Raw genomic sequence first — 22471 nt, 5'->3', positions numbered from 1 at the left:
GGTAAAACTGAGGTTCAGAGAAGTGAAGTGGCTTGCTCTAGGTTGCATTGCCACAGCCAAATCTTGTGTCTCCGCTACTTTATTCCTGAGTGCCAGCATGTCTTTTGTTTCTTTTAAATTTTTTACTGAGCTGTGGTCCCTCCGTATCCTCGAGGGGTTGGTTCCAGGACCCCATGTGGTTACGAGAATCCATAGATACTCAAGCCCCTTATATAAAAAGATGTCATACAGTAAGCCCTCCACGTCCACAGGGGCCAATTGTATATACAGAAAAGTACACATAGTTATAAGTGTATGACTTCTTTTCATATACTGTGGACTCGCTTGTGTAACCAGCGGCCTGATGAAGGAACAGTGCATTACAGCACCCCAGGCATCCCGCGTGATTTTTTCTGGTCTCTCCCCACAAGGTAGCCACTGTCCCAATCTTCCACTGCATGTACTGCTTCAGCCTGTGTTCCTATTACTCTTTTTATCTGAAATATGCAAAAAGATGGCTTTGTGAGCCTTGGCTTCCACACATAACTGCCTTTGCATGAAGACTTTTCTCTTATAACCTGGACGTCTGGCTTGAGCTTTTAAAACTCTTCTGTGGAGCCTCACCACTTCCTGATAAAATCAGTGTTTCCTGTCCTCCTCCACTTCATCTCAAGCACAACTCTCCTACTGCAGGTGCTGTTCTGAATTGTCCCTGTTTACTTGTCTTCTCATGACTAGAAGCTCCTTGAGCGTGTCTCAGTGCCTGGCACAGGTTATGGGACAGACAGAATTATCATATTTTAAATATCCACATAGGATGTTACAGGAATTTCCCAGCAATAAGACAGAGGCTGCTGCTGCTGCTAAGTCACTTCAGTCATGTCCAACTCTGTGTGACCCCATAGACATCAGCCTACCAGGCTCCGCCGTCCCTGGGATTCTCTAGGCAAGAACACTGGAGTGGGTTGCCATTTCTTTCTCCAAAGCATTAAAGTGAAAAGTGAAAGTGAAATCGATCAGTCGTGCCCAACTCTTAGCGACCCCATGGACTGCAGCCCACCAGGCTTCTCCGTCCATGGGATTTTCCAGGCAAGAGTACTGGAGTGGGGTGCCATTGCCTTCTCCAAAGACAGAGGCTAGCAAGGAGTAAAGGCTCATTTCCCTCAGGTTTCTAAAATCCACACATTCTTTAACACCAGTTCCCAAGCCATGTGTCCTTTTTAGAAGCTCCTCTTCTACAGCCACGGCCCAGTTGTCTGACATCCTCTCATCCTCACTGTGGTGAATGCATTTTCTGACAGCGTGTTCCAAGCCATCTTTGGTGGTTAGAGATGGCAGAGAAAAATGACAACAGAAAGAAGTAGAAGCCTGCTGTGCTGTTCCTAAGGGCTTCATATTCTTTTCTAGGAAACTGTGTTTCAGTTGATGTAACTTAAATTTAACTTTTCTTTTAAAAATTACAGATCATTGAATATGAAAAAAAACAAACACTGGGACAAAACGATACTGGATTCAGTTGTGACGGAACTGCTAACACATTCAGGGTCATGTTCAAAGAACCCATAGAGATCCTGCCCAACTTGTGCTACATGGCATGCGCAACACTCAAAGTAAGAGTCTTCCTGAATGTTCTACCTGGTGAGCTGCAGGGCCTGGGGTTTTCTCCCGCATGTTGCAGAGCATGTGTTTCAGTAGCAGCTGAGAATCACTCACAATAAATCCTTGGCGGAAGCAGGGAAGGCAGGAAGATGGGAGCTAAATTGTACCACAGCTTTGAGAAAAGCAGTGCCTCTCAGCACAGCTCTGCTCAGGAAGAAATGGTTAGTTCTTCACAAGAATCTAGTAGCCCTTTGTTTGAGCAGGAGATTGCAAGTTTAATAGAAGATAAAACAGCTTTGTTTTGTTTTGTTTTTTAAACCATTTCACTGTTCTCTAATATCCAAGCTCTGCGTTCAGTAATTTTAGTCAATTAGCTTGTAGCAGAAACTACATTTTTCAGTAAATGACTTGGCATAAATTTTTATAGAAGAGCTATAAAGAAATAAAGTAGATCGTTAATCTAATTGAAATGCCATGTCCAGTTGAGTGCTTATTAAATGAAAATTACTAATGAACCATTTGCTCTCATTTAGGGTCCAGATTCCCACTATGGCACAAAAGGACTGAAGAAAGTGGTGCATGAAACACCTACTGCTAGCAAGACTGTCTTTTTCTTTTTTAGTTCTCCTGGCAATAATAATGGCACTTCAATAGAAGATGGGCAAATACCAGAAATAATATTTTATACGTAATTCAGCTTTATAACATCCAGCTGAGCAATACCTAATTCAGCATTGTAATACACCCCGGCTAAGCAGTACCATGCAGTCTAGTCTCAACGGCATAAAGAACTGGTCACAAAAAAAGAGTTTGCGTGTTATGAATATTTATAACTGTAAGATAAGAGACATTTTGGTTTCTTAGGTAAATAAATGTTGACTTAAATCTCTGCATGATTTAATGAGTGATTTCCATTTTCTTGTAACCTTAAGGGAAAAAAGAATGGGTTTAATTGTTTTTAAAAAAAACAGCTCTTTCAGCTTTATCTTGTATAATTTCTTAGATCAGCTGACTCATGATATTTCAGCAGTTTTATAATTGAAAGATTCTTGTTTTATGTAGCTTGTTTCTGTTTTTTGTTTGTTTGTTTCTGTTTGAACTATTTTGAAGGTTACATAAGATGAAGTAGGTCAGTATTTCCACAGAATTCCTACTAACGCAAGTTAATTTTCAGAAAATGAAGCTGACTTCATCCTTGGAGTTTTGAAATATCTGGTTGTTAGCATTTGGCATATCGCTAGAAATAGGCTTAACAAATGCCTCAGAAAATTTTGAGTGCATTTATAGGAAAAATATTTCATAATAATCTAGTAATATATTACATGGTACAGTTTTAAACGATAAATTGAATTTGTACAAATTCACAGTAATCTGTTATGAACAGAGGATCTAAAGGTGTACTTTAAGACTGGATTCTTTATCATGTAATCTTTATCACTTAAAGTTTATAGTATATATAAACTATACCCATCTCTCTGAATGAGGCATGCTGTTGAGAATTCCCAAAATTGAAGTGATGGTGGTGGTGGTGGTGGTGCCTGGCTAAACAGACATCATCAACTCAACATTTGCTGATAATCTTACAGAGGAAGAAATAGAATGAAATACTAACATCTCTAACAACTGCTTTGATATCCAACAGAATCACACCTGCTGGAAAATACACTTTCTGAACAGCTACACAGTTCTATCCAAGAAATAAGATTTAATATTTACGACCTCACTGTCACAGGTGCAGCTGCCTTAGGAGGGGATGGAAGGTATATTGGCAGGATGATATTTATACACTTTTATAAAGCAAAAATTTTATATAAATAACTTTCTTTTTCTTTCCCTTGAAAATGATTATCTCATTTAAAATGTATAATTAAGCTCTATCAAATAGTTGTGGAAGATGTGCAGAAATCACAATTCTCTTTAGTATCAACTTAAAAAGAATTTTTTCTAAATGGTAATTAGGATAAAAAAATTTCCATCTAAAGTAGTATTTCACTTGATATTTTCATGAAGATAGGGAGGTATGTTGGTGGCAGAGGTCTCTTTAAATGGCTAGAGGAAAAGGGAAATTTTTCCCTCTCTGGTAATATGATCTTAAGACTGTAAACCTCAGTTAACTGGAATAACTCTGAAATGTGTGGTCTGGTAAACTGAAGATTAACCAGCAAACACTCTTTAGTTTTGCTGGAAAATACAACTGCAGAAAATACTTCTGCCTTAAAAAATACAGTATGTCAGAGGTAAGTTAATGTTTTTTGACACTTGAAGTATTTCAGTTGCTTCAAATGTGTTACACTGAATGATTGTAACTGAAAGTAGTCATAGAAGGGACAAGAAATGGAACAGTTTATTGATATGGGACATCCCCTGGAATTATAAATAAATAAATATTATCCTTTTATTTTTGTTACTTGTCTTTTTTTTCTAAAAGTGTTTGCTGCTCAGTTGTGTCTGAGTCTTTGTGACCCCATGGACTGTGGCCCACCAGGCTCCTCTGTCCAAGCGATTCTCCAGGCAAGAATACTGGAATGGGTTGCCAAAGGCACTGTTTTGAATAAAAGTTCTAGTTAATTGAGGTTTAACATTATTTTTGTTGATGTGTGTGTATGTGTGCTCAGTTGCTCAGTCAGTATCTGACTCCTTGCAGACCCATAGACTGGAGCCCACCAGGCTCCTGTGTCCACAGGATTCTCCAGGCAAGAATACTGCAGTGGCTTGTCCACTCATCCTCCCCGCCCCAGCCTGGTCAGCTCATTGCAGAACAGGCCAAATTTGAGAATTCCTTGGCCTTGATAATAGGTTGGAGTGAGGGGACAGAGCACAAAGGCTGTGGATATTTAAATTTTTAAAACACTGGTGCCAAAGAATTTCTGCCCAAAGGGAAAAAAGAACAGGAGAGAGTCAACCAAGCTTTCAGAATAAACAAATCTGGATTTAACAAGAGAAACTTTTTTTTTCCCCAGCATGTCTGTGGATTGCCATCTCTCTTTGATGGCCATTTGGAGATCATTTCAAGTCCATTCCATAATTGTTTTCTTGCTAAGCTTCCTTTATGCAGAAAAATGATAATACAGTTAGGATGCTTTCAAAAGTCCCCAGGGAAATTAATTTGTTTACAGGATTGTGTATCGTACAGTTAAACCAACAAGGAGGAACAGAGGCTTTCTCTATGCTGCACTAAAACCACTGCCCCGCGAGGTCACAGGCAGGCAATACTCTCAGGGCCCCAGTGAGCTCAACAGGTGCTTTGTTTTTTGTTTCTTTCACAGTTTTAAAAATTAATTTTTATTGGAGCACAGTTGCTTTACAGTGTTGGACTAGTTTCTGTTGTACAACAAAATGAATCACCTATACCTATACATACGTGAAAGTGTTAGTGGCTCATTCGTGTCCGACTCTGCGACCCCATGGACATCAGGCTCCTTCGTTCATGTGATTCTCCAGGCAAGAATACTTGAGTGGGTTGCCATTCCCTTCTCCAGAGCATCTTCCCAATCCAGGGATCAAACCTCAGTCTCCCGAATTGCAGGCAGACTCTTTACTGTCTGAGCCACCAAGGAAGCCCATATATGTATATGTGTATGTATGTGTATATATATATATATGCCCTTTTTGTGAATTTCCTTAACATTTAGTTCACTACAGAGCATTGAGTAGAGTTCCCTGAGCTGTACAGCAGGTTATCTCATTTGTTACCTATTTTATATGGTGTTCAGTCGCTTTAGTTGTGTCCAGCTCTTGGAACCCAATGTATTATAGCCCACCAGGCTCCTCTGTTCATGGGGTTTCCCAGGCAAGAATGTGGAGTGGATTGCCATTTCCTTCTCCAGGAGATTTTCCTGACCCAGAGATGGAACCTGGGTCTCCTGCATTGCAGGCAGATTCTTTCCCAGCTGAGCCACCCTCTATTTTATACATAGTAGTGTGTAGGTACTTAAACCCTGGCCATCCAGATGCACCCTGCTGCTGCTGCTGCTGCTAAGTCGCTGCAGTCATGTCCGACTCTGTGCGACCCCATAGACGGCAGCCCACCAGGCTGCCCCGTCCCTGGGATTCTCCAGGCAAGAACACTGGAGAGGGTTGCCATTTCCTTCTCCAAGATGCACCCTAGAGCCATGCTTCTGAGAGTTGCTTCCACATCATCCCCAGAGGGGGACTCTGAGTTTCACCAGCTCAGCTCTCTGCTCTGGAATTTTGGTCATCTTCCCAAGACTGATGTGTGCAGCACAGACTGACACCCCTTCTGTAAGCCACCCCTGCTGCATCCTTGCTTGTGACCTCATGAACCTCTCTCCATCTTAAAACCACTCAGATGCTTTGTGGCACATGAGTATTATTCCTTCAGCCTGAGGTGAACCTTGGTAACACTGAAGCAGATGGCACTAGGAGTCAAAAATAAGTGCATAGGGACTTGCCTGGTGGTCCAGTGGTTAAGACTTCAGCTTCCACTGCAGGAGGTTCAGGCTTGATCCCTGTTCAGGGAGCTAAGATCCCACATGTCTCATGGCCAAAAAGTCAAAACACAAAGCAGAAGCAGTGTTGTAACAAATCTAATGAAGACTTTAAAAACGGTGCTTGTCCCTTTTAGTTGATAAGTTGTATCCTGACTCTTGCGACCCCTTGATCTGTAGCCCGCCAGACTCCTCTGTCCATGGAATTTCCCAGCCAAGAATACTGGAGTAGGTTGCAATTCTCTTCTCCAGGGGTTCTTCCCAACCCAGGGATTGAACCCAAGTCTTCTGCATTGGCAGATGGATTCTTTACCAATGAGCCATACCAAAAAAAGAAAATCTAAAAACTAAGTGCACAAAATTGAGAGGTGATAAACTTACATAAGGGGCTTTCCTGGTAGCTTAGTGGTAAAGGATTCTTGCCTGGGAAGTCCCGTGGGCAGAGGAGCCTGGCAGATTACAGTCCATGGGGTTGCAAAAGAGTCAGATACAATTTAGCGACTAAACAATAAACATGTAAATGATTGGTCTGTATCATCCAACGGTGCACTGTTAATAGAAAATTTCCACTTGACAGCACTGAATCATATATCTTAATTGTCTTTCACATACACCAAGTCTGCATTATCAGTTTCCAAATTTGCAGGGCAGAAATTTAATAAGAGTGATCATAATTAGCTCTAGTTTGTCTTGTTAAATCTCAAGAAAAATAGGGCTAACATTTAATCCTTCTTGTGATCAGGCTGGGACCATGCATTCAATCACACAGTGCGGTCTCCCTCAGCAGTCAGCCTACTTCCCAGGGAGCTCCAATAAAAATGAAAACAAAAAAATTTGTGACTGTGTATGTTGAGTTTAACACAGTGCCTGGAACATTGTGGAAACCTGAAAAGCGGCAACCTCACCATGGACGCATGGCTAGAAAGGTTGGAGTTGAGCAGTTATATATGATCTATTGTTATGACCATCATCACCATTACTAACATTTCAACTTCAGCCTAACAGCTTGATTAGAATGGTTTTGAAATTATTCATTTTTCAAGACCTGACCTGATTCACATAGAAAATCTGTAAAGAAAGTATATTGCTTCCCTATGTTTCTGGACCTTGCAGGCTGCTTCCCTCATCCATGGCTGACTGCAATAAATGCAAACACCCAGAGTTAAATTCTACACTGTTGATTGAAACCGTGGCATGTTAATTAGATTTGTACGCTTTTTAGAAAGAGGAGGCATTTCCACAATTTTATTTGTATTTGTAGCCAGATTAAAGAGCACACGTTGCGTATCTGTTAGATAATTCTGTTATATAATTAGTAAGCAAATTTGCAATATACTTTCTTTACAAATAATGCTAAACTCCTACCTTTCTAGCCGTGCTTCCATGGTGAGGTTTAAATAATACCATTAGAGACACAACAATAAAACAGTTGTCGGTTTTTAGGTTTCCACTATGCTCCAGGTGGGCTTCCCTGGTGGCTCAGATGGTGAGAACTGCTTGCAATGAGGGAGACTAGGGTTTTATCCCTGGATCAGGAAGACCCCCTGGAGAAGAAAATGGCAACACACTCCAGTATTCTTGCCTGGAGAATTCCATGGACAGAGGAGCCTGGCATGCTACAGTCCATAGGGTCACAAAGAGTCAGACAGGACTGTGACTAACATGCTCCAGGCTCTGTGCTAAACTCAACATACACGCTATTACTAAATCTTTTTTTTTTTTTTTTTACTTTTTATTGAAGTACAGTTGCTTCTACAGAGTTGCGTTAGTTTCTGCTGTACAGCAACGTGAATCAGCTACATGTATACATAATATCCCCTCTTTTTTGGAATTCCTTCCCATTTAGGTCACCAAAGAGCCTTGAGTAGAGTTCCCTGTGCCATACAGTAGGTTCTCATTAGTTGTCTCTTGTATACATACTTATGTATACATGTCAATCTTAATATCCCAATCCATGCCACACCCCCTTTCACCTTGACGACAACTTTACAAGGTGATTTCCACTTTACAGGTAAGAAAAGAAAGGCTCAAGGATAATCAGTGACTGTTAATGTTGAGAATTCTCTCATAGGCTTCTAACTTTTGAATAAAGATTTGGAGGAAGAAAGCAGGAATTCCACCCAGTAGAAGCAGATATATGTTTTGTTTTGTTTTGTTTTGATTTTAATTAGGGGAAATCTACAGGAGCACTAGGAACTGAGAAAGAGAGCCTTCCAGACACTAAATGCTTCAAGAAGTTTCTAGAAGATACGGTAAAATGGAAGAAGATTAAGGAATTCTCTGATGACAACTTTAAAACTTGTTCATAGGAAAGTGGAAGTGCATTCAACAGAAGCTTGCTGGAGCCCACTGTTCTTCAGTCAAAAAATTGTGTCCAACTCTTTGCAACCTCATGGATTGCAGCACACCAGGCTGCCCTGTCCTCTGCTATCTCCCAGAGTTTGCTCAGATTCATGTCTACTGAGTCAGTACTGCTATCTAACCATCTCATCCTCCATTGCCCCTTTCTCCTTTTGCCTTCAGTATTTCCCTGAATCAGGGTCTTTTCTAGCGAGTCAGCTCTTCACATAAGATGGCCAAAGTATTGGAGCTTCAGCTTCAGCATCATACACAAATTTATCAAATTTACTAGATTGATTCACGAATGTCCTTAGAGTTTATGTGTTCTAATCAAGACCCAAACAAGGTTCACTTATTACAAATGGTGGTTAATCTCTTTAGGTTCTTTTAAAAAATATATTATTAATATTAATGTTTTACTATTAATAGTATGGTACCTATGTCACAGTAAATGAGCCAAATTGATACTCTATTATTAACTAAAACATACTTTATTCAGGTTTTCTTAGTTTCTGCCCTGGATCCCATCCAGCTACTACATTAGGTTTAGTTACCTTGTCTCCTGAGGCTGTTCTCGACTGTGATGGTTTCTTGGCATTGCTTGTTTGGAATGGCCTTGATATGTTTGAGGATTACTAGTCAGTTTTTTTGTAGAATGTCCCTCAGCTGAGATTTGTCTGCGATTTTTCTCATGATTATACAATAAGGTTATTGCTTTTTATATACACTCCCTCCATCGCATCACATTTCCTCCTCCTTATGTTACTGTGAAGCCATTTCTAGACCTTATGTAATTTCATCTATAGTTTAGTTGTATGTATTTATTGCATTTTTTATATATTTATACAAAATCATAATGGCTCCTAAGACACAATTAATGGTAATCCTCTAATATCATGAAATATCTAATAGAAACTAAAATTTGTTCTATAGTTTTTATAGTGTCTTTGTTTGAATTAAAATCCCAATAATGGGCACATATTGCCATTGGTTGCTATGTCTCCTTTGGGTATTTTGTTGTCATTTAGTTATGTGTGGGGGGGGGGAGGGGTATAAGCAGGGGTCTTTTTTTCCATGATATTACTTATCTGGGAAACTCAAAATATCTCACCAATTATACTCATGGATTCCATATGACCTCAAGAAAATTAATCACTCTGCATCAGACTCTACATCTTTAAAGTGACAATAATTAGACACCAGTCCAATTAGTAATCATTTATTATATCCCCATAAGAACAATGACATTATTTAAATATTTTTAAAAATAAAGTTTTAAAGGCATTTTACTATTATACAGAGCATACAATTAAGCATATTGAAGATGGCCTTGAGATCAGGTACACATATGAACAACATGAAGTGATACACAAAGGTTTGGTTGGGCCAGTTCAACCTATCCAGTAGTCATGTATGGATGTGAGAGTTGGACCGTAAAGAAGGCTGAGTGCCAAAGAACTGATGCTTTCGAATTGTACTGCAAGGAGATCAAACCAGTCCATCCTAAAGGACATCAATCCTGAATATTCATTGGAAGGACTGATGCTAAAGCTGGAGCTCCAGTACTTTGGCCACCTGATGCAAAGAGCCAACTCATTGGCAAAGACCCTGATGCTGGGAAAGATTGAGGACAGGAGGAGAAGGGGGCGACAGAGGATGAGATGGTTGGATGGCATCATCAATTCAATGGACATGAGCTTGAGCAAATTCCAGGAGATAATGAAGGACAGGGAAGCCTGGTATGCTGCAGCCTGTGGAGTTGCAAAGAGTCAGACACGACTGAGCGACAGAACGACAAGTTCACGCTATATTTTATCATCAGCAACTGGGAAAATGTTTGCTTTATAGTCATTTTCTTTTTTTATTGGAATGTAATTGCTTTACAATGCTATATTAATCTCTCTATACAACAATGTGAATCAGCTGTATGCATACATACATACATGAGCCTCTTGAGCCTCCCTCTCACCCTCCACACCCATCCCACCCCTCTAGATCATCACAGAGCACCAAGCTGAGTTCCTTGTGTTATACAGCAGCTTAGCACTGCCCGTTTATTTTACACATGGTAGTGTATGGAGAAGGCAATGGCACCCCACTCCAGTACTCTTGCCTGGAAAATCCCATGCATGGAGGAGCCTGGAAGGCTGCAGTCCATGGGGTTGCTGAGGGTCAGACACGACTGAGGACTTCACTTTCACCTTTCACTTTCATGCATTGGAGAAGGAAATGACAACCCACTCCAGTGTTCTTGCCTGGAGATGCCCCAGGGATGGGGCATCCTGGTGGGCTGCCGTCTATGGGGTCGCACAGAGTCGGACACGACTGAAGTGACTCAGCAGCAGCAGCAGTGTATATATGTCAATGCTACTTTCTCAGTTCGTCCCACCCTCCCCTCCCCCAACTGTGTCCACAAGCCCATTCTCTACGTCTGGGCCTCTGTTCCTGCCTTGCAAAGCTCTTAAGATAGTCTTTATATTGTTGATGTTACTCAGTTTTTCTATTACATGTATCAGTATTGGTTTATCTTAATCCTGCTTCATTCTCAAATGTACTTTTAATTTGAGAACTCATATTTCTCTTCAATTATGTAAGATTATCAGATATCTCTTCAAATATTTCTACTCTTACTCCCGGTGGTCTCTTTTTCTTTAGCTCAGGTTCGTTAGAATATCTGAAGCTGTCCTCCATATCTCTTAATTTCACTCTAGTATATTTATATCTGTCTCTGCCAATCCCTGCTGTGTGCATGTGGCTTAAGATGCCAGTGGAGTGTTTTCTACTGCTGCTGCTGCTGCTAAGTCGCTTCAGTTGTGTCCGACTCTGCGTGACCCCATAGACGGCCTCCTACCAGGCTCCTCTGTCCCTGGGATTCTCCAGGCAAGAACACTGGAGTGGGTTGCCATTTCCTTCTCCAATGCATGAAAGTGAAAAGTGAAAGTGAAGTCACTCAGTCATGCCCGACTCTTCATGACCCCATGGACTGCAGCCTACCAGGCTTCTCCATCCATGGGATTTTCCAGGCAAGAGTACTGGAGTGGGTTGCCATTGCCTTCTCCGGTGTTTTCTACAAACTCACACAAAACTCTTGTTCATCAGGCAACACCAGGGAAGCATAGTTTATCACTGAACCATTGAGAAGAGCACACTTTCCTTCTTATAATCCAAATGTTTATTACTATGGGGATAATTAGTTCACCTTTTTTATTTCTATGAAATAATTATTTAAGGTACTATGTACTAGGTTAAAAGTTGTTGACTTCTATTTACTGACATGGAAAAATTGCTAAGACATCTTAAAAAAGCAAATAAAATAATGCATACAGCAGACATCATGTGCACCTATACACACCCACAATATATGTGTATGTGTATATATACATATGTGGAGGAGGGCATGACAACTCACTGCAGTACTCTTGCCTGGAGAATCCCATGGACTGAGGAGCCTGGCAGGCTATAGTCCCTAGGGTCACAAAGAGTCAGACACAACTGAAGTGTCTTAACATGCATGCATATATTTATATATAAACTTTAACTGATATACCTATCAGACTGCAAAGTTTAAAGCCAGTCATCACCGAAGAATTGATGCTTTCAAATTGTGGTGCTGGAGAAGACTCTTAAGATTCTGTTGGGCTGAAACGAGATCAAACCAGTCAATCTTAAAGGAAATCAACTCGGAATATTCACTGGAATGACTGATGCGGAGGGTGAAGCTCCAATACTTTGACCACCTGATGTGAAGAGCCAGCACATTGGAAAAAGACCCGAATGCTGGGAAAGATTGAAGGCAGGAGGAAAAGAGGGCAACAGGATGAAATGTTTGGATGAAATCATCAACCCAATGGACATGAGTTTGAGCAAACTCTGGGAGATAGTGAAGGACAGGGAAGCGGCATGCTGCAGCCCATAGGGTCACAAAGAGTCAGACACGACTCAGTGACTAAGCACAGCAAAGCACAAACACACCCTCATGCTCAGTAACTCCCTAGAAATGCTCACAGTTCCTTGGTCGGAGAACTAAGACCCCACATGCCGCACCGAATGGCCAAAATAAAAGTAATAACCAGAGAGTTTAGCAGAAGGGAGGTTTGGAGATCAGGGAAGCACTCGTATTTGTTGAGTACCTTCTGTAAACTGTGTTAAGAGCTTCTTATCTGTTATCTCGTTTTGATCTCTTGGCCATTTATATGGCAGACCTCATCTCCCTCTTATAAAGGAGGAACCCAAGGCTCTTAGGAAGAAGAATTTGTGAACAATCATCAATAGTGCTGCCACAAGAACATGCTAGGAAGTGGAGCAGACATCATTTAGGTCCTAAGGGAAAATGTTTACTAATGGAGAAAATTCTTAAGCATGTGGTTCTTCACCTAGGAAAATTTAGCAACCTCTTTTTTGATCTCTAGAAGTACTAAGCTGATTTTTGTGATGGTTAAAGAATGGTTCTGCACAAAGGCAGAAGAGTTAGACACATGAGTTCGCAAAGTTTCTTCAAAGACGTATGATACTATAATTTGGTATTTTTATGATCTTAGATGTGTCTTGCTTATTTCCTTTTGTCAAGGTGGATAATATAAATGCAGCTGTGATGGATTTGAAAGAAAAGATTCATATTCTGAGTGAAGAGGCCAAAATAGGAGCACATGGAAAACCAGTGATATTTCTCCTCCTAGGGACTATGGTGGAGTCCTTGTGGAATTGGAACAAGCCTGATGAATAATTCACAAGAAAATTTTTATTTGCTTATTTTGGGCTGTGCAGGGTCTTCATTGCAGCGGGTGGGCTTCTCATGCAGTGGCTTCTGTTGCTGCGGAGCACAGGCTCTAGCACACGTGAGCTTCAGGAGTTGCAGGGCATGGGCTGTGTACTTGAGTCTCGCAGGCTCTGGAGCACAAGCTCAGTAGTTGTGGCACACAGGCTTAGTTGTTCCATAGCATGTGGGATCTTCCCTGCATCTTTTATTCTTTAACTCTGGAGACTTCTTGAGATTGTCACATAGAGCCCAGCAATTTTTGTGACTATTAAGTACTCAGAAGCAAAACCTTTAAGGCTGCTGTTGTGGGGAATTGCCACAAGGCATCCTCATGCCCAAAAGTGGTGGCCCTGCCAATGAACGTTTCAGATAGTTTTAATTTGGGTCTGTACAATATTCTGGGCTTCCTCGGTGGCTCAGATGTAAAGAATCTGCCTGCAATATAGGAGACCTGGGCTCGATCCCTGGGTTGGGACGATCCCCTGGAGAAGGGAATGGCCACCCACTACAGTATTCTTGCCTGGAGAATCCCAGGGACGGGGGAGCCTGGTGGGCTGCCATCTATGGGGTCGCACAGAGTCGGACACGACTGAAGTGACTTAGCAGCAGCAGCAGCAGCATAAGAGCATTCCACTTCCTCGAACCCCTGTTAAAGTGGTATGATATTTCAAAACTCAAAAACAGCTATATCTTGATATAATAATTTTTTTTTTCAGTTGGAACAGAGAAGCAAAAAAACCAGGAGCCCTATTTGTTCGGTTTCTTCAAGGAGAGAAATGAAACTCTTAGAAAACAAAATACATGCACCTTATGGGCTCTTTGAGTCACTATTGTTTGCAGGAAAATTTTTATTTTTTTTTCAAATATGACCTTTCATTCATATAACAACAAAACACAGAATTAGAAGAAACTAATTTGAAATGATGGCTTATTTCTACCCAGAAAATCTGAATACAAAGGAACCAATGGGAAACACAATGATCAGAGTGCCAAGATTTTAAGAATATTTTAGGTTTGCAAATAATAACTAGAATGCTTGCAATTTCAACAACATATTTCTATTCTGATAAAGAATGTACTTTTCTAGAAGGCTTCCAGTGTGGCCGCCTCCTGCTGGAGGCCTTGGATGCTGGAATCAGGCCACTTCCGGTGTATCTTTATAGGAGACTGGGCTGCACTCTAAGAAATTCCTGGGTCTCCCCTCCATCCTGATGATCATGTGGCCAGAGAAATTGATAACACTGTTGTTTTGCCTGCTGAAATGTGTAATGACACAGATCCTTTCAGTTTCCTGATGTGGGTGAAGTGTGGAGCCCAGTGATGATTTCTTCTTCCAGAAATGTACATCCTAGTTCCCACACAAGGGTGAGCCCCCCTCCAACGGTGAGAGACCCTGCATGTGTGTGACCTGTGCCTGCTGGGAGACCAGCCCTAAACTAGTTTGAACCTGACCAAGTTCTGTCTACATGGTAGGTTTAGACCTCTCTAAGTCCTGTCTACACTGATGATGTTGAGACGAGACCGTGCGCTTTCTGCAGTGAGGACATTTAGGCCTGACCTTGTACTCTGTGCGCTGGGACGTGAGGACCCGGGTGCGGGCCTGGCCTGGCCTCTGTCTGGGAAACTCCGTGCCTGCGTCTGAGCGTCAGTGCTCAAATGTCTGGGCTCTGGGGCTGGGCAGGCTTCTCTGGGAACCGTGCTCTCCCCTGAGTGGGCTTCCCTGGCCCTCCCAGGGGTCAGTGCTGCGGTCAGGCTCCTAGTCTGTCCCCCGCCAGGTTCACTTCCCTGGGGCTTCTGGAGACCCCTCAGGTGGGCTACCTGGTAATCATTCCAATTTTCCAGCACATTCAGGTTGAGTAGGGAGGCAGGTTCACCTGGTGAATTGATTTCAGGGCACAGGGATCGGGCAAAATGTCAATGGGCAGCAGGTGAGGTTGCTGCTGCGCTCTCCTTCCACTCGACTCTCTCCTCGGAAGGGAACAGAGCTGCCCCTCGTCTTTCAGCCTAGCTCTCCTGTTTTCTCCGGAGAAGGCAATGGCACCCCACTCCAGTACTCTTGCCTGGAAAATTCCATGGATGGAGGAGCCTGGTAGGCTGTAGTCCATGGGGTCGCTAGGAGTCAAGACACGACTGAGCGACTTCACTTTCACTTTTCACTTTCATGCATTGGAGAAGGAAATGGCAACCCACTCCAGTGTTCTTACCTTGAGAATCCCAGGGACAGGGGCGCCTGGTGGGCTGCCATCTATGGGGTCGCACAGGGTCGGACACGACTGAAGCGACTTAGCAGCAGCAGCAGCAGCAGCTCCTGTTTTCTCAGCACCTCAGCGAGACAAGAAAGACAGAGCCTGCCAGAACCAAGGTACAGTATTCACCTCTAGAATGAACTTTCAAAGCAGCAAAAATCACACAGAACCAAAGTGAAAACAGGAGGGGCCTGACTTCTCAGGGACAATTGTGGGGAGAGAAGACTGACCCTAGACTTCTTTCTAGGGTCCCTGGAAGTCCCAGGGACCTGGCTTGTTTACACGTTGGGAACCCGCCAACCACAGCCATGATGTCCTTGTCCTGACAGAGGGGATGTGTGACCCCAGGTAGGGGGTCTGGGTACTGTGTGAGTCTCACACGATCTGCATGGGTCAGGATCATGTGTACAGAGAGACCACACACAGAAAACTAGGAAAAAGGGAAAAATACAGGTGCGCTTCACTTGGGTTTAGAAATTAATGCTTTACGGTGTTCACTTTTTACAGGCCTGTGCCTGTCTGCCTCTTCACCCCCGAGAGGTTCACCCTCCCTGGGGCTCCTGGGGACTCGTCAGGTGTCTACCTGGTGATTATTCCAATTCACCAGCACAAGCATGGTGGGAAGGGAGGCAGGTTCACCTGGTGAGTTGATTGCAGGACACATGGATCAGACAAAGGCCAATGGGCAGCAGGTGAGGTCGCTGCTGTGGTCTCCTTCTGGTTGACCATCCCTCCTCAGGAGAGACCAGACCTGGCCCTCGTCTCCCAGCCCTGCGTCTGGTGTGTGTTTTGTCAACACCTCAGTGGAACAAGAAAGGACCAAGCCTGCCAGAACCAAGATAGTGTGTTCAACATTATCATGACAGCTGTAGAAACAGTTAATGTCACACAGAACCAAAGGGAAGAGAGGAGGACTTCTCTGGGACAGTGTGGGGAGAGGAGATTGACCTTACACTTCTTTCTACCATCCCAGGGGGTTATAGGAACACACTTGCTTACACTTTAGGGGCCCAATTGGCAGAGACCTGGTGACCTAACCAAGGGCCATGGGACCCCAGGTCTGGGGATTCTGTGGGCTCACCCCCACGCGCATGGGTCAGGTTCCTGTACCCAGAGACCCCATATCTGCTCTTTACCTGCAGTGTGTCCTGTCTCCTCAGAGATTCCCAATTTCTGAAATGAGGGTGTTGCCCTGATTAACCTGTGGTCCCTTTTCTTCTCTTCACCTTGTCGCATTCACATGAGGTCAGGCACCTTTGTGTGGGTTGCTGCTCTGTGTTCTGCTGAGTGAAAACCTTTGGAGGTGTCATATTAATATCATAGCATATCACATGTCTAATTCATAGGCCACCACTGTCTGGTTTCCCCTTCACCAAGCTCAGGCAATTTAATTTTTATTTTACAGTGGAGTAGAGTTGATTTCCACTGTCTTGTTGGTACAGGAACTTGATTTGATTCTACATAGAAGTATATCTATTCTTTTTCCAGTTTTTTCCTTATATAGGTTATTACAGTTTTTTCAGTAGAGTTCCCTGTTCTATTCAGTAGGGCCTATTTGATTATCAATTTGATAAATACTAGTGTTTATAGCAAACACACACACAGAGAAGGCAATGGCAACCCACTCCAGTACTCTTGCCTGGAAAATCCTATGGATGGAGGAGCCTGGTGGGCTGCAGTCCATGGGATCGCTAAGAGTCGGGCACAACTGAGCGACTTCACTTTCACTTTTCACTTTAATGCATTGGAGAAGGAAATGGCAACCCACTCCAGTATTCTTGCCTGGAGACTCCCAGGGACGGGGGAGCCTGATGGGCTGCCGTCTCTGGAGTCGCACAGAGTCGGACACGACTGAAGCGACTTAGCAGCAGCAGCAGCAGTGTTTATATATTAATCAAAACTCTTAATTTATCCCTCCCTTTTAACTATCTTTTGATAATCAGAATTTGGTTTTCTCAGTCCTGTGAATCCATTTTTGTTTTGTACATTAGTTCATTGGGATGAATTTATAGATTCCACCTGTATGTGATATCTTAGGATATTTGTCTTTTTCTCTTTGACTTGCTTCACTTGGGATGAAAATTTCTCAGTCCATCAGCTGCCAATGTCTTATTTCATTCTCTTTAATGGCTGAGTAGTATTCCAGTGTATAGATATACCACATAGTCTTCATTTTTCTGTCAGTGGACATTTTGGTGGATTCTACATCTTTGGTATAGTAAATAGTGCTAGCCTGAAAACAGGGGTGAACGTGTCATTTCGCTGAATGAATGTCAATGATGAATTTCTCCAGATCTAAACCTAGGAGTGGGATTGTAGCATCATGTGATACCTGTATGTTTAGTGTTCAAGGAAACTGCATGCTGTTTCCAATAGTGGCTTCACCAGTTACATTCCCGCAAAGATTGTGGGAAGATTCCCTTTTCTGTACATCCTCTGTGGTATTTATTCTTTGTAGAGCTTTTTTTTTTTCATTTTTTTTTGAAATTCTAAATATAAATTTATTTATTTTAATTGGAGGTTAATTACTTTACAATATTGTATTGGTTTTGCCATACATCAACATGAATCCACCACAGGTATACACATGTTCCCAATCCTGAACCCCACTCCCACCTCCCTCCACGTACCACCATCCCTCTGGGTCATCCCAGTGCACCAGCCCCAAGCATCCAGTATCATGCATTGAACCTGGACTGGCGATTCATTTCATATATGATATTATACATGTTTCAATGCCATTCTCCCAAATCATCCCACCCTTTCCCTCTCCCACAGAGTCCAAAAGACTGTTCTATACATCTATGTCTCTTTTGCTGTCTCGCATACAGGGTTATCATTACCACCTTTCTAAATTCCATATATATGCATTAGTATACTGTATTGGTGTTTTTCTTTCTGGCTTCACTCTGTATAATCAGCTCCAGTTTCATCCACCTCATTAGAACTGATTCAAATGTATTCTATTTAATGGCCGAGTAATACTCCATTGTGTATATGTACCACAGCTTTCTTATCCCTTCATCTGCTGATGGACATCTAGGTTTCTTCCATGTCCTGGCTATTATAAACAGTGCTGCGATGAACATCAGGGTACACGTGTCTCTCTCGATTCTGGTTTCCTCGGTGTGTATGCCCAGCAGTGGGATTGCTGGGTCATAAGGCAGTTCTATTTCCAGTTTCTTAAGGAATCTCCACACTGTTCTCCATAGTGGCTGTACTTTTGTAGAGCTTTTTGATGATGGCAATTGTGACCAGCGTGAGGTGATACTTCATTATAGTTTTGATTGGCATTGATTTAATAACTGCTGATGTGGAGTATCTTTCCATGTGCTTTTGTTATTTTACACCTTGTATGTAAAATTTACCTCTTAAATCTGCTTTCCTGAAAGTTGGCCCTGTATGGAATTCTTTTCCAATGATTCATCCCAGGACATTTCTTGAGGGCAGATGTCATTTACAGCCCTGTCAGACTTGTGACTGTTAAGAACCCTTCAGCACATTTTTTATGGTATATATATATTAATCTTAACCAGCTAATGGCTCTCTGCCCCCTGAAACTTTCTTCTTTGGTAACCATAAGTTTCTTTTTTAAGTCTCTGAGGTTGATTCTCTTTTGTAAAAAGTTCATTTGTATCCATTTTCAGGTTCCACCTGAAATGATATCCTATGATACCTGTCTTTCCCTGTCTCAATTAGTATGATCATCTCTAGTTTCTTCCCTGTAACTGGAAATGGCATTATTTCATCCCTCTTTATTTCTAAGTAATATTGTATTATGTATATATACCACATCTTCTGTATCCATTCATCTGTCCTGGTACACTTAAGTTGCTTCCCTGTCTTTGCTATTGTACCCAGTACTGCCATGATCACTGGGGTGCAAGTGTCTTTTAAAAGTTTGGGTTTCACTGGATCTGTGCCTAGGTATAGAATTGCTGGGTCAATTGGTACCTCTGTGTTTAGTGTTTTAAAGAACCTCCATAATGTTCTCCCTAGTGGATGTAGCCGTTTACATTCCTATCCACGGTGGGAGGGTTTTCTTCTCTCCACATCTTCTGCAGAATTTATTGTTGTAGATTTTTGTGAGATAGTGATTCTGATTGATGTGAGGTAATAACTAATGGGACAACTGACTTGCCTTTCGGGTAAGTACCTAGTGATATAAGAATCTTTTCTTGTACTTTATGGCCATCTCCATGCCTTCTGTGGAGAAATGTACATTTAGATCTTTGGCCAATTTTTTATTGGATTGTTTGTTTTTGATACTGAGCTGTATGAATTGTTTGTACATGTAAAGTCCCTGTGTCTATCTTCATTTACACAAATTGTGTCCATTCTTGGTTGTCTTTTTTTCTTTCACTGATGGTTTCCTTTGTTGTACAAATGTTTTTAACCTCTGTTAGGTCCCATTTGTTTGTTTTTGTTTTATATGTCCTGATTCTTAGATGTGGATCAAAAAAGATCTTACTGTATTTTATGTCTGAGTGTGTTCTGCTTTTTTCCCTCAAGAGTTCCATAGAATCTGTCCATTTATTTAGACCTTTAATTTTTTTGCAGTTTATTTTTGTGTATGGTGTTAGGTTGTAGTCTAATTTCATTCTCATTTTCATGCTAAGGAACCATCTGGTGTCCTCCACAGTGGCTGCTCCCAATTTCCATTCCCAGCATCAGTGTGGGAGGGTTCCCTTTGCTCTATACCCTCTCCAGCATTTATTGTTTACAGAGTTTCTGCCTCTGGCCATTGTGACCTGTGTGAGGTGATAACCTCGTTGAAGTTTTGATTTGCCGTTCTCTCGTATTTAGTGATCTTGACATCTTTTCATGTGATTTTTTTAAAACAGTGTGTTAAACTTACTTATTCAAATCGGCTTGTTGAATGACTTCCCTGTTTTGAATGTTTTTCTGATGACCTCCCCTAGGATATTTCTTGAGGGCAGGTGTTTTTTTAACCTAAGCCCCTCAAGCCTTGGGAATATTAAGTGCCCATGAGCATTGGTTTTACGGTTGTTGTTATGGGAAATGGCCACAAGGTGGCAGCATGTCTTTATGCCCAACTCTGGTTACTGGGGGAACCAGAGCCTTGGGGAAAGCACTGTTCCTGGATTGTTAGAGTAGAATGTGCCAGAACAAACACCCAAGGCTTGTGTCCCATTCCTTCTTCCTTCCTTACCCCTGTCTCCTGGACACATCCCAGTTCCTGCAACACCACTTTGTGGAGCACGCTTGCACCCATAGCTTGGGCAACCCTAAGGAAGGAGACTGGAGGTGGAACTCCACCACCAGGAGACAGAAGCCCACGGGGCTTTTCAAAGCTCTTTCAGCCCAGAGGCTCCACATCCTTTGGGTGCAGTAGGCATAGTTTCACTGTAGGAGGGTCCTCCTGGATTTGGAGGTTGTAGGCCCATGCAGAAAACAGGCTCACCAGGTCCATGGGGCAGGGCTCATTGGCTGGCACATCCTCCCCAGCTCCGTCAGCCCCGTGACAGTCCATCCTTGGAAACAAGCCTGCCCAGGCTTCAGGGATGTGACAGCAGCCCAGGTCACCAAGGCCTGAGGGGAATAGAGATGACATTCATTCTTTGTAATTTGTATTGGTGTATAGGTGACTTACAGTGTTGTAGGGTCTGTTTGTTTGTTTTTGTTTTAGGTGGACAGCAACATGATCCACTTATGCATAGATGTGTACATGTCCTTTTTTGGGTTCTCTTCCCATATAGTTGGAGAAGGAAATGGCAACCCACTCCAGTATTCTTGCCTGGAGAATCCCATGGATGGAGGAGCCTGGGGGGCTACAGTCCACGGGGTCGCAGAGAGTCGGACACGACTGAGCGACTTCACTCACTCACTCATTCACTCCCATATAGTTTATTATGCAGTGTTGATTTGGGGTCCTCCTTGGTTTTTTATAAAGAGTAATGTGTATACAATCATCAATACCTTCTCATTTCTTACCACCCACCACCTTTCCCTTTTGGTAAACATAAGGTGCTTTGCTATGTTGCAAGGCCGTTTCTGTTTGGTAAAGTTCATTTGTATCCATTTTTAGAATTCAGCACTAAGTGATATCGTATGATACTTGTCTTTCTTTCTCTCATTTCACTTCCTATGATCCCCTTATTGCTGGACATGGCATGATGTCACGCTTTTATGGCTGAGTACTATGGCACTTGTTTACCCATTCGTCTGTCCTTATCCACTAAGGTTGCTTCCAGCTCTCAGCTATTGTACATGGTGCTGCCATGAACGTAGTATGCACCTGTCTTTAAAATTATGATTTTCTCTGAATTTACGCCCAAGAATGGGATTGCCGGGTCCTATGGTACTTCTCTGTTTAGTTTTTAATGAGCCTTTGTTTTGTTCTCCTTCATAGATTTACTGACTTTCATTCCCACCAACAGGGAGTTCTTTTTCCTGCATACCCTCTCCAGCATTTATTTTTGTAGATTTTTTAATGCTGACCATTCTGACCCATGTTGCCGGGGTCCAGCCCTGGCTGATCCAGGGTATTCGAAGCGGGGACGGCGTCGGCGAGGATAAGGATACAATAGCTTCGATTAGATATTAATTAAAGATATAAAGAGTAATAGAATGAGGATAGCTCAGTAGGAAAATTCAGTGGAGAAAAGAGGCTGAGCAGCTTGGTTTACGCGGGAGACCAATAAAACTTCAAGACAAGAAGTTTGCACCACTTACGTAGGCCGCAGGCGTCCTTCCGTTCTCCCGAAGGAGAGGAGACACTGAGGCCTCCCCGGTCGGATCTTAGAAGCCCAGGCATAATTAGCAAGCATGGCGGGTTCCGCACTCCAGATGGAGACTCAGCCAGAATTTGAGAGAGAGAACGACATGGGGAGACCAAGTTTCAGTGAACAAGGCCCTCACTTTATTTTCCAAAGTAGTTTTTATACCTAAAGTTGTGCATAAAGGATAATGGGGGAAGGGGTGGAGTCATGCAAGGACAGCAGTTCCTGGTCCTAATCGAAGCCAGGCTTTCAAACTTATCATATGCAAAAGTTCAGGTGAATTACATCATCTTCTGGCCAGGAGGCCTGTTAACATTTTAAGAAACTTATCTTTCTCTAAAGGTGATTATTCCAAAGTCA

General features: G+C 42.4%; 1 protein-coding gene and 1 long non-coding RNA gene across 6 annotated transcripts in view; both read left to right on the top strand.

Annotated features, from left to right (window-relative positions):
• BTBD1 (BTB domain containing 1) overlaps positions 1–3976 on the top strand; it is a 47722-nt gene extending 43746 nt beyond the window's left edge. For 4 of the 5 annotated variants that reach the window (XM_025271751.2, XM_025271752.2, XM_025271750.2 and 1 more), the window contains 2 exons: positions 1443–1589; positions 2112–3976. In XM_025271751.2, the coding sequence (XP_025127536.1) occupies positions 1443–1589; positions 2112–2270 (306 nt within the window). In that variant the 3' untranslated portion in view covers positions 2271–3976. Of the gene's footprint in view, positions 1–1442; positions 1590–2111 lie in introns of those variants that run through there. The other variant, XM_025271753.2, reaches the window with a different exon arrangement.
• An 11377-nt stretch (positions 3977–15353) lies between these two features.
• The window catches only part of LOC123330742, a 31150-nt gene continuing 24032 nt past the window's right edge, over positions 15354–22471 (top strand). The window contains exon 1 of the long non-coding RNA XR_006546836.1: positions 15354–15484. This is a non-coding gene — a long non-coding RNA (uncharacterized LOC123330742). The remainder of the gene's footprint in view (positions 15485–22471) is intronic.

This window comes from Bubalus bubalis, chromosome 20 (assembly GCF_019923935.1).
Source record: "Bubalus bubalis isolate 160015118507 breed Murrah chromosome 20, NDDB_SH_1, whole genome shotgun sequence".
NCBI classification, from domain to species: Eukaryota; Metazoa; Chordata; class Mammalia; order Artiodactyla; family Bovidae; genus Bubalus; species Bubalus bubalis.
Note: the sequence above shows the minus strand (reverse complement) of the source record. Positions and strands in the feature narration are given on the sequence as shown.